Source organism: Entelurus aequoreus, linkage group LG22 (genome assembly GCF_033978785.1).
Source record: "Entelurus aequoreus isolate RoL-2023_Sb linkage group LG22, RoL_Eaeq_v1.1, whole genome shotgun sequence".
In the NCBI taxonomy this organism is placed as follows: domain Eukaryota; kingdom Metazoa; phylum Chordata; class Actinopteri; order Syngnathiformes; family Syngnathidae; genus Entelurus; species Entelurus aequoreus.
Window position 1 is genome coordinate 5,469,349 of NC_084752.1, and position 12,645 is coordinate 5,481,993.

Here is a 12,645-nt window from a genome sequence, read left to right on the forward strand (position 1 = left end):
CCTAATAATATTTTTATTTATATATATATATATATATATATATATATATATATATATATATATATATATTTCTCTATTTTTATATGTAAAACTTTTTTCAAGAAGTTAATCCAAATGCAATTCCTTGACAATAGACTAAAAAATGCCAAATATAAATGTTTATGTACGCAGACCAGGTCAAAAGGCAAGGATGTTTCTCTGTAGAGACTTGAGGTATCCGAGGAATCTTGTTGGAATGTCATTGTAATGCTAAACTTCTCCCCATAGGGCAGGTCCTGTTAGCCCCTCTTGATTAATGGCCAACAGAAGGACTATTAATGATGACACGGGGGGCAATTAAAAGCAGAAAAAAAACAAAAAATACATTCCAGTTTTTCAAGCTCGACGTCAAAGACATGTTTAAAAAATTGTGCCTTTATATTTTGCACTGAATACAGCGATTGGACACATAGTGGACACCATTACCCAATGAAAATAAACACCTCACCTTCAATAAAAGCCAAAGTAAATCCCCTCCATGAAGACAAATAGGTTGTGTAAATATTTTTTAATAAAACCATGCACGGATAAAACATTATTAGGAAACCTCAAATTGGAATTAAAAAAAAGAAGTATTTGCTTTTTGTGTTTTGGAATTTTTTTTAAAGTTAGTGACAAATCGTATATATATATAATTTTTTTTTTTTATTGTATTTTTTTTTTTTTCATTACTATTGTCATTGAAAGCATCAAAACAATGACACCTGTGAAGAGAAAACCATTTCAGGTGACTACCTCTTGAAGCTCATGGAGAGAATGCCAAGAGTGCGCAAAGCAGTAATCAGAGCAAAGGGTGGCTATTTTGAATAAACTAGAACATAAAACATGTTTTCAGTTATTTCACCTTTTTTTTGTTAAGTACATAACTCCACATGTGTTTATTCATAGTTTTGATGTGACAATCTACAATGTAAATAGTCATGAAAATAAAGAAAACGCATCGAATGAGAAGGTGTGTCCAAACTTTTGGCCTGTACTGTATAGAACAGTGTACGATGTAAACGTAATAAACGCCTCACCTCAATTAGAATAGTAAAAAATAGTTTTTGTTCTTTGTGTTTTGGATGCAAAAATAAACGTAAAAAGGGTCAGTGACAAATAATGTAGTGTAAGATGTAAATGTAATAAATAGAAAATTAATGGATCACCTTTATTGTATTGATAAAACATGTTTTTTATGTGTTTTGAAGTTTAAAAAAAAAATCAATGTTTTTGTTCTGTGTTTTGAATAAAAAAATAAAGTCAGTGACAAATAATATTGTGAATTATATAAATGTAATAAATAGCAAACAAATGCCTCACCTCACTTGTGATGATAAAACGTTTTGGATTAAAAAATAAACGATAAAAAAAGTAATTGACAAACAATATTGTGTAAGACGTAAATGCAATCATGAATAGGAAATAAATGCCTCACCTCAATTGTTTAAAATATATTTTGTTATCAATAAAAAACACAAAAAAAGTCAGATATTATTTAAGATGAAAACTATATAGTATAATATAATCACATAGTACTAAAATAGTATTCCCCCAATAAACAAAGTATCCTTGTAGACACAGTCAATTATATACAGTGAAACATTTAAATAATGTAGTTTAAACATGTTCACAAAAGTCTATTATTTTATTTTTTTCGGATTGAGGGGAACAATTTTACATATTCCAGTTCCCTTTCTCGAGCCTGCGCTCACTTCCGCATGTGCCAAAATATTTTGCCTACAAAGCAAAAACGGCGCCATGTATTGTTTATTATTACAAAACTCCATGTTTGTGTATTGGATGAACTCTAAAACGGTACAAACACACACACACACACACACACACACACACACACACACACACACACACACACACACACACACGTTTACATATTATTTTGTATTTTCCAATTATCCAAGATCACATTTTAAGACAAATGCACATTTATTGCATGTAATATTAAATTTATAAAAGCACACACCAAATAATCAGTCTTGGAGAGAAAAAAAGCGCACACATGCACACGCGCACACACACACACACACGCACACACACACACGGACTACATGCATGCAAATGATAGAATACATTAAGGTAACATTATACGCTATAAAATGTTTGTTTTGTTGTTAATCTGCTGCATGTGAGGTAATATCAAAACAGAGGCTTGATTGAAGAAAATATGTCTGCATCCATGAACGTTCACTTTTATGCCAGCAAAGGGGACAAAAATGGACTTAATAAATTAAAAAGTTGAAGTGGTACAAAACTGCAAATCCAAGCATCCTGTTATGATCTCAGTGCTTCTTTATGAGGTTCTGTTAACAGCAACACACAAAGTAGTCGTAGCGTTGTGTGATTTCTTTTTTTTGTGTGTGTGTGTGTTTTTGAATTAGAAGACCAGTCTACTGATGGTGTTGAAGCCCCCTCCTCCGCCTCCTCCTCCAGATGGGCCGCAACTCCCGGGTGGGTTGTTGTCATCTGAACCGTTGGGCCTGAACGAGCAGGAGGATGAAGGCGCCTGCATGGCCTGGCTCCGAGCGTTCAGTTCTTGCTCCTATGGAAAGAGAAAGAAATCACAACGTTTAAAAACATTTATTTTGGTTGGTGAGTATTGGTTTGTGTTGAGTATGGTGCATGAGGCAGTGTTTCTTAACCATAGGGCTGGGCAACGAACCCAAAAAATATCAGTTTCCCAGTTGGGTACTCTGTTGTAATACCCTTTTCCACCACTTGTGGCAGTATTGACAACCTCAAACAAACAGAAGAAGTCTGGAGCTAAATAAAGTCATAGAGAAATTTCTCAAGTGCAAAAAAATATGACTAAAGTGGTGAAGTTGTATTTTCATTTAAATTTTATTGAGTTTAGTTTAAAAAAAAAAAAAAAAATATTTATTATTAATTTAGTTAGAATTAATTGATTTCAGCACTGCGTACATTGTATGTACATTTATTTTTCATCAGTTATGACTAAATTGGTGAACCTGTATTTTTAATTTGTAATTTTTTGGTCAGTTTAATTAAGAACAATATCATTGTTATTTATTATTAATTTAGTTAGAATTAATTGATTTCAGCACTGTATAAATTGTATGTACATTTATTTTTCATCAGTTATTATGACTAAATTGGTGAAGCTGTATTTTTTGACAGTTTAATTAAAAAATATATTATTTGTTATTAATTTAGTTAGAATTCATTTATTTTAGCACTGCGTAAATTGTTTGTCCATTTATTTTTCATCAGTTATGACTAAATTGGTGAAGCTGTATTTTCATTTTCATTTCATTGACAGTTTAGTTAAGAAAAATATATATTATTAGTTGAATTAGAATTAATTTTAGCACTGCGTAAATTGTATGTACATTTATTTTTCATTTCTAAATTGGTGAAGCTGTATTTAAAATTGTAATTTTTTTTGACAGTTCATTTAAGAAATATATATATTATTATTTATTATTAATTTAGTTAGAATAAATTAATTTTAGCACTGCATACATTATATGTACTTTTATTTTTCATTAGTTATTATGATTAAATTGGTGAAGCTGTATTTTCACTTGCATTTTAGGTTTATTGACAGTTTAAGAAATATATATATTATTATTTATTAATAATTTTGTTAGAATACATTTATTTTAGCACTGCGTAAATTATATGCACATTTATTTTTCATCATTTATTATGACTAAATTGTCGAAGCTGTATTTTGAATATTTAATTTTTTGGACAGTTTAAGAAATATATATATTATTATCATTTATTTCGTTAGAATACATTTATTTTAGCACTGTAAAGTAGTGTAAAGTTCTTACTTATATCTGTCAGTAAACTCACCATGAAAGCACTAAAACATACCAGTGAGTTTACATTATTCACCCAAGGAACTTTAGTTATTAGAGAGTTCCGGTCGGACGGTTTTTCACGGGACACATTTCGGGCGCTGTTGTTGTTGCACTAGTGAGCCACGGATGAGGAGATGCTGCTCCGTTATTGAGTGAAGTAAAGTCTGAATGTTTTAAACAGGTAGCTCCATCTTTTGACACTTCTTCCACCCCCGTCCTTGCACGCTACACCGCTACAACAAAGATGACGGGGAGAAGACGCTGTCGAAGGTGAGCCACGTAAATAAGACCCGCCCACAAAACGGCGCATCCTAAAGCGACTGTCAGAAAGCTACTTGAAGATGATCTGTAAAACATCATCCATGCCAGTGGTCCCCAACCACCGGGCCGCGGACCGATTGGTACCGGGCCGCACCAAAAAAAAAAAAAATTTTTTTTTTTTTAAATGAAATCAACATAAAAAACGCAATATATACATTATATATCAATATAGATCAATACAATCTGCAGGGATACAGTCCGTAAGCACACATGATTGTATTCATTTATGTAAAAAAAAAAAAAAAAAATTTTTTTTTTTTAAATACACCCCCCCCCCCCCCCCTCCGTGAGACAAATTTTCAAGCGTTGACCAGTCCGCAGCTACAAAAAGGTTGGGGACCACTGATCTATGCAACATTTTGACCAAAGAACCACCATTACATGTTATGTAGACCACAAGGAAGTCTTTTACATTTAGAAAACAATCATAATAATATGACTCCTTTAATGCGCCCTATAATCCGGTGCGCATTATATATGAAGAAAGATTGAAAATAGACCATTCCTCGGCAGTGTGCCTTATAATCCGGTGCGCCCTATGTTCCGGAAAATACGGTACATTAACGCGGAAAATTCCTTCCTTTTTAGTTGAGTTCAGTGATTATTGATTAGGCGTACTAGCGCTGTGTGGAATACAAAGTAGCAGCCTTGGTGAGATCTCAAACTTCTAGTAGACTTGCTCTTTTTTTCTACTCAAACGCTCACTCGTCCCTTTCAGCAATACAAGCACATTTATTAATATATTTAATCCCATTAATATTTTTTTTTATGAGCCAAAAATCAAAATGATCAAAATTCTATTAAGACTTAGACTTCCTTTTTAGTGTCATTCAAATTTGAACTTTACAGTACAGATAAGAACACAATTTTGTTGCATTAGCTCGTTGTAGTGCAGGATAAAAGAGCAATAAGGTGCAGATGTAAGGTGAGATACCTACTCAGTGGCCTAGTGGTTAGAGTGTCCGCCCTGAGATGGGTAGGTTGTGAGTTCAAACCCCGGCCGAGTCATACCAAAGACTATAAAAATAGGACCCATTACCTCCCTGCTTGGCACTCAGCATCAAGGGTTGGAATTGGGGGTTAAATCACCAAAAATGATTCCCCGGGCGCGGCCACCGCTACTGCTCACTGCTCCCCTCACCTCCCAGGGGGTGATCAAGGGTGATGGGTCACATGCAGAGAATAATTTCGCCACACCTCGTGTGTGTGTGACAATCATTGGTACTTTAACTTGAACTTTAGATATAAATAAACAGATTACTGTACAGATAAATATATTGTACTTTTGCATATGCACCCATGTTTATGGATGTTAAATTGTCTTTATATTCCAGCGAGTTAATCCATTTTTGGGGGGGAATTGAGGGGATTATTATGATGCGTTGAAGCGTCTTATGGCTTGAGGGAAGAAGCTGTTACAGAACCTGGAGGTTCTGCTACACTGCAAAAAGTCAGTGTTCAAAAACAAGAAAAAAAACTCACAAAAATGAGGGGTATTTTATTTGAACTAAGCAAAATTATCTGCCAATAGAACAAGAACATTTGGCTTGTCAAGATTTTCCAAAACAAGTCAAATTAGCTAACCTCAATGAACCCAAAAATACCTTAAAATAAGTATATTCTCACTAATAACAAGTGCACTTTTCTTGGTAGAAAAAAAAAGACTTTTTTGCTCAATATGTTGAAAAATATTCTTAAATGAAGTAAATGTTGGTGCCATTATCTTGACATAATGATATGCGCTCGGCATTACATTTCTTGAAACCAGCAAACTTATACTAAAAAGTAATTTATTGTTCTTAATGGAAAGGCAACAAGGCAAGCGCTTGTTACTCTCGGGGTCTCCTAGCCGCTCAGGCAAATCATATGGTCGAAAAATGCATTTTTCCATCGATAACATGACATCATCGCGCCAAGTGCGTGCTCTTTCAGTCAATTAGTGCGCATATATACAGCCCGGCCAAAAAAAATTTGTATTGTAATTTTGAGGAATTTATCTGAATGTGCATGAACTATTTCTGTTCAAAATTCAAAATTGAAATGTCACATGTTAAATGTTTAAATATTAACTGTCAGCTATATGAGTACCTATTTTCTATTGTTTCATTGAAAATAAAACAGCAAAGTCCATTTGGCTGTCATCTGTTTTAATTATGAGACACAAGTGTGTCAAAATCATGATTTTTTTTTTTCATGCTTGAAATAAGAAATTATTACTTTAAAAAAGCAGTTTTATACTTGTGAGTGTTGATGAGACAGCTTTGCAACAGTTGATATTCTAGTTTCAAGCATGTTTTACTCAATATAGCTCATCAAATCTCAGCAACAAGCTGTAATATCTTACTGACATCATTTAGGAGCAAAACACTTAAAGCAAGTAAAACACTCTATAACATAAAATCTGCTTAGTGAGAAGAATTATCTTATTAGACAGAAAATAAGCAAATATCACCCTTATTTGAGATATTTAATATTTAATATTTACCGTTCAAAAGTTTGGGGTCACATGTAAATGTCCTTATTTTTGAAGGAAAAGCACTGTACTTTTCAATGAAGATAACTTTAAACTAGTCTTAACTTGAAAGAAATACACTCTATACATTGCTAATGTGGTAAATGACTATTCTAGCTGCAAATGTCTGGTTTTTGGTGCAATATCTACATAGATGTATAGAGGCCCATTTCCAGCAACTATCACTCCAGTGTTCTAATGGTACAATGTGTTTGCTCATTGGCTCAGAAGGCTAATTGATGATTAGAAAACCCTTGTGCAATCAAGTTCACACATCTGAAAACAGTTTAGCTCGTTACAGAAGCTACAAAACTGACCTTCCTTTGAGCAGATTGAGTTTCTGGAGCATCACATTTGTGGGCTCAATTAAACGCTCAAAATGGCCAGAAAAAGAGAACTTTCCTCTGAAACTCGACAGTCTATTCTTGTTCTTAGAAATGAAGGCTATTCCACTAAATTGTTTGGGTGACCCCAAACTTTTGAACGGTAGTGTAGATTTCAGTTTTTGCAGTGTACGGAGGCTGCGGAACCTTAATTAATTGTCCAGCCCTAATGTATATCCATGAAGAGGGTGTGAGAGTGAAAGCAGGTGAGCAGACTTTGCAGGTCTTACCTGTAAATACAGCTTGTTGTCCTTGATGATGGCGTCCAGCAGCTCCTTCTGCAGCGGCGGCTCTGCACTCTGCCTCAAGCCATTGGCCAGCGGTCCTTTATTTCCGCGCTGTCCCTCCAGCTCCTGTTTCCTGTACATGAGCACGTAGGCCGTGTCCTTGGGGAAGCGGTTGGTGATGTTTTGCACCGACCTAAAGGACGCGTACGTCACTCTGCTGTCGTTGAACAGGAGCCAGTCGCTCGCCTCCGGTCCGCGAGCAGGCGGCGTGCTGCCTTGTCCGGCCGGTCCCGGGAGAGCGCCGCACTCGCCTTGTACGTTCCTCGCGTCCTCCTTGTAGGGATCGGCGGGACCGCCGTCCGCCGCTGTGATGTCGTGGCCGTAGGAGTAGTAATGGCCGCTCTCGGACGAGACGCCCGAATGCATGACGACGGAGCTGAGGACGTAGTACGCCTGCATGGACACGTCTCCTCTACCCGCTTCGCTCTCGTCTTCGTCCTCGTCTTTCTGAGAGGGCTTGAGCTTCTTGGCCAGGTTCTCGCTGCTCTCGGGAGAGTCCACTTGCAGAGGGGACGACGTGCAGGAGAGGGGCGCGGAGGGCGCGGCGTTGTGAACGGGGAGGCGCAAGCGCGGCGGGATGGTGACGTTCTCCAGGATCTTCCTGCGCACGTGGAACTTGGCGTCGTAGGAGAAGCGCAGCAAGGTGAGGATGAGGTACTCCGGCGCCGACACCACCTTCATGGTCTTCTCGGCCCGCTGGAGGCAGCCGCACTTCTCGCAGAAGTAGGCGTTGTCCTGGTCCAGGATCTCCGGCGCCAACAGATAGTCGACCAGGTCGGGCACGGACAGGGGAGGTCCGCTGGTTTCCGGCGAAGAGTAGACTTGACTAGCTTGGTCTGAGGCTGAGCCGGGCACGGGCGCCTCGCTGCCACCGTTGACGGAGCCCTGACAAACCACTTTGGGCTCCGAAGAGGTGCCCTCGCTTTTGGGGGCGTCCTGAGAGGCGGCAGAGGGGCAAAAGGCCAACGAAAGGTCGGTGAAAGGCTCCTCTTTCTCAGAGGTGCCGTTGCAGTGCATACAGCGAATACCTGTCACCAGCTTGCCGCCAAAAGTCCTCTCTATCACAGTTCTTGTGTCCTCCTCCGCTTTGCTTTCCGCGGGACTCAAAGAGGACGCTTCGCTCTCTTCGGGAGAAGTCTGACCTATGAGGTCCTTGCTGCTGGAGTCCAGGAGGGCGGCAGGGGCCACGCTTGGCTTTGTAGACTCCAGCACTTGGATTGTTTTCTCCTCTTCGTGTAACCTCGGGATTAGAAGACAGGGGCCGTAAACATCTGAGGAGACCTTACAGCTTCTACTCTTCGCATTCCGATCACATTTTTGGAAAGATATCACACAAAACATCAAACTTTGAACTCCTTCCACTGAAAAATGAAAGTATGCAAGGGCCATTTTTTATGTTTTTCATACACACACACACACACAGTACAGGCCAAAAGTTTGGACACACCTTCTCATTCAATGCGTTTTCTTTATTTTCATGACTATTTACATCAGACCTGGGCATTCTGCGGCCCGCGGGCCGCATCCGGCCCTTTGTGCGTCCCTGTCCGGCCCGCGTGAGGCCAATTATAAATTACAAAATAAATTTTAAAAAGTATCTGTCGAGTGTGCAATACAACGGTGCTGCTTTTGTTTTGAAGATCGTTATTTGTATTACTTCCGTGTGGACGTATGCGTGTGCGTGATTGTGAGTGAATGTGAACAGCTGCAATCACAAATTACAAAATAAAGTTGAAAAAACATCTATGTCGTGCGCGCAATACAACTGTGCTGCTTTTATTTTGAAAAGTATTACTTATGGGCGTATGTCCGTGTGTAACCTGCGAGTGAAGGTGCACATGCAGCGACAAGTGATGCACGGTTTACACCCGAGACGCTAAAAAGAGAAAAGTTGATGAGGAATGGCGTGTTTTCAACAAGACATGGACTGCCAAGCAACGTTCCCTCTAAGGTGCGCGCCTGCGCAATTGCGCACTGCTCAAGCGTCCGCTGCGCACAGCAAATATATGCCGCGCACCAAATCAAATCCCATCTGAATTCTAAACAAAATAAACATATTTATTCTATGTAATTTTGCAATGCAACTTTGAGTGACAGTGACAACAAGCGGCCCTAACGGTGTTCGTCAACACCGTTCAATTGAACACCGTTCAATTATTGTAACGTCTATCGAGATGCTTCGAGGACAGGAATTATATCGGTCACTTTATTGAGCAAAACTGTTTATATTCGGACATAACTACACCAAAAACATGAGTAAAACAATTCTATCTCAAAAAACTAGTCATTTTCTGCCGTACAAACCAGGCCAAAACCAACTTGTCATCTGTCACCAACACGCATAGCACTAAACCACTGGTGCGTTTATGGCCACACAAAAAGTCGGACAACTAAAACACCACACAAAGTTACACTATGACTCCTCAGTCATACGTGTGCTTATTTTACTGTCATTTATTATTAATGTTAATTTATATTAGTCATGGAATGCTGTTACACACACTATGTTGAAGTATTACTATTCTTATTAATTATTATTATTATTATTATTATTATTATTTATCTTACGGTATATATCAAAAATAATATTGAGCAAAATTTAATTGAAATATTGTCGATGTGGCCCTCCAGCAGTGCCCGGGTTGCTCATGCGGCCCCCGGTAAAAATTAATTGCCCACCCCTGATTTACATTGTAGATTGTCACATCAAAACTATGAATGAACACATGTGGAGCTATGTACTTAACAAAAAAAAAGGTGAAATAACTGAAAACATGTTTTATATTCTAGTTTCTTCAAAATAGCCACCCTTTGCTCTGATTACTGCTTTACACACTCTTGGCATTCTCTCCATGAGCTTCAAGCACACCTGTGAAGTGAAAACCATTTCAGGTGACTGCCTCTTGAAGCTCATGGAGAGAATGCCAAGAGTGTGCGAAAAAGTAATCAGAGCAAAGGGTGGCTGTTTTGGAAGAAACTAGAATATAAAACATGTTTTCAGTTATTTCACCTTTTTTTTGTTAAGTACATAACTCCACGTGTGTTCATTCATAGTTTTGATGTGACAATCCACAATGTAAATTGTCATGAAAATAAAGAAAACGCATTGAATGAGAAGGTGTGTCCAAACTATTGGTCTGTACTGTATATAAATGTGATATGTATATACCGTAATTTCCGGACTATAAGCCGCTACTTTTTCCCCTCGTTCTGGTCCCTGCGGCTTATACAAGGGTGCGGCTTATTTACGGCCTGTTCTTCTCCGACACCGACGAAGAGGATTTTGGTGGTTTTAGTACGCAGGAGGAAGACGATGACACAATGATTAAAGACTGACTTTTCATATGGCTGGTTATTTTGATAACGTACAGGCGAGCACTTTGTATTACTTTGCACCGTTGTATTATTTGTACTCTGCACGAATGCTGTTCGCCATGTCAAAGATGTGAAAGTTTGATTGAATGATTGAAAGATTTATTGTTAATAAATGGGACGCTTTGCGTTCCCAAACAGTCATCTCTGTCCCGACAATCCCCTCCGTGGTAGCAGGAACCCCTATATACTACGCTAATTACACATCAAAACCCTGCGGCTTATAGTCGGGTGCGGCTTATATATGGAGCAATCTGTATTTTCCCCTAAATTTAGCTGGTGCGGCTTATAGTCAGGTGCGGCTTATAGTCCGGAAATTACGGTGTGTGTGTGTGTGTGTGTGTATATATATATATATATGTATATATATATATATATATATATATATATATATATAAATAAAGAAGGGAAAAAACATATATAAGTCGCACTGTAGTATAAGTCGCATTTTTTGGGGAAATGTATTTGATAAAAGCCAACACCAAGAATAGACATTTGAAAGGCAATTTAAAATAAATAAAGAATAGTGAACAACAGGCTGAATAAGTGTACGTTATATGAGGCATAAATAACCAACTGAGAAGGTGCCTGGTATGTTAACGTAACATATTATGGTAAGAGTCATTCAAATAACTATAACATATAGAACATGCTATACGTTTACCAAACAATCTGTCACTCCTAATCGCTAAATCCCATGAAATCTTATACGTCTAGTCTCTTACGTGAATGAGCTAAATAATATTATTTCATATTTTACGCTAATGTGTTAATATTTTCACACATAAGTCGCTCCTGAGTATAAGTCGCACCCCCGGCCAAACTATGAAAAAAACTGCGACTTATAGTCCGAAAAACACGGTAATGTTTTTTTCCCAAACGACCATGCATGCAAACACTCCTAAGTAAAGAACTTCATGTCATGAGATGTCACACAAAAATTCGTAAGACACAAACCACAAAAGCTCCCTTTTTCCCCACCATGGCCAATTATGCAAATTAGACGGTATACATTCTAGTCCTGCGTGTCACGTGCATGAACATATTTGTTGTACCTGTCTAGGAGAAAGCGGAGGTACTCTGAACAGTCCTGCTGAGAGCCCACGTTGAACCAAGGCGGTCGAGAGGCGTCCAAGAAATTTCTGGGAGCGTACGCCGCCCTCTGCAGGTGAGGGAAAAAAAAGCCATTGCAGCACACTTGCCGGCCTGACACTCAGTATGCAGCACACAAACCTGAGTGTGTGCAAGGAAAGCAAACAGCAGCTGCAGTTTTTTCATCAGTATGTTGGAGCCGTTGAGTTGCAGTGACAGAACGTGTCGTCTGAAACTGAAGGGGGCAGATAAGATAAATGTAAAGCAGGGTGCAAAAACCCTGTGATTACCGTATTTTCCGGACCATAGGGCGCACCGGATTATAAGGCGCACTGCCGATGAATGGTGTATTCAGGTCTATTTTCATACAAAACGCGCACTGGATTATAGGGCGCATTAAAGGTGTCATATTAATATATTTTTTTACTAAATGGAAAATACTTGCTTGTGGTCTACATAACATGTGATGGTGGTTCTTTGGTCAAAATGTTGCATAGATAAGTGGTCCCCAACTTTTTTGCAGCTGGGGACCGGTCAACGCTTGAAAATTTGTCCAACGGACCGGGGGGGGGGGATTTTTTTTTTTCTTCTCTCATAAATACAATCATGTGTGCTTACGGACTGTATACCTGCAGACTGAATTGATCTATATTGACATACACATACACAATATGTATATATTGTGTTTTTTATGTTGATTTAATTTACAAAAAAAAAAATATATATATATATATTTTTTTTTTTTTCTCTCTCATAAATACAATCATGTGTGCTTACGGACTGTATACCTGCAGACTGAATTGATCTATATT

At 38.2% G+C, this 12,645-nt stretch overlaps 1 protein-coding gene across 2 annotated transcripts in view; it reads right to left on the reverse strand.

The window, feature by feature from the left end:
• Nucleotides 1-2,380: 2,380 nt before the first annotated feature.
• usp38 (ubiquitin specific peptidase 38) overlaps nt 2,381-12,645 on the reverse strand; it is a 30,911-nt gene continuing 20,646 nt past the window's right edge. For both annotated transcript variants that reach the window (XM_062032291.1, XM_062032290.1), the window contains exons 8-11: nt 11,975-12,068; nt 11,797-11,903; nt 7,313-8,609; nt 2,381-2,578 (exon numbers count right to left, since the gene is read on the reverse strand). In XM_062032291.1, coding sequence (XP_061888275.1) covers nt 2,414-2,578; nt 7,313-8,609; nt 11,797-11,903; nt 11,975-12,068 — 1,663 coding nt within the window. In that variant the 3' untranslated portion in view covers nt 2,381-2,413. The remainder of the gene's footprint in view (nt 2,579-7,312; nt 8,610-11,796; nt 11,904-11,974; nt 12,069-12,645) is intronic.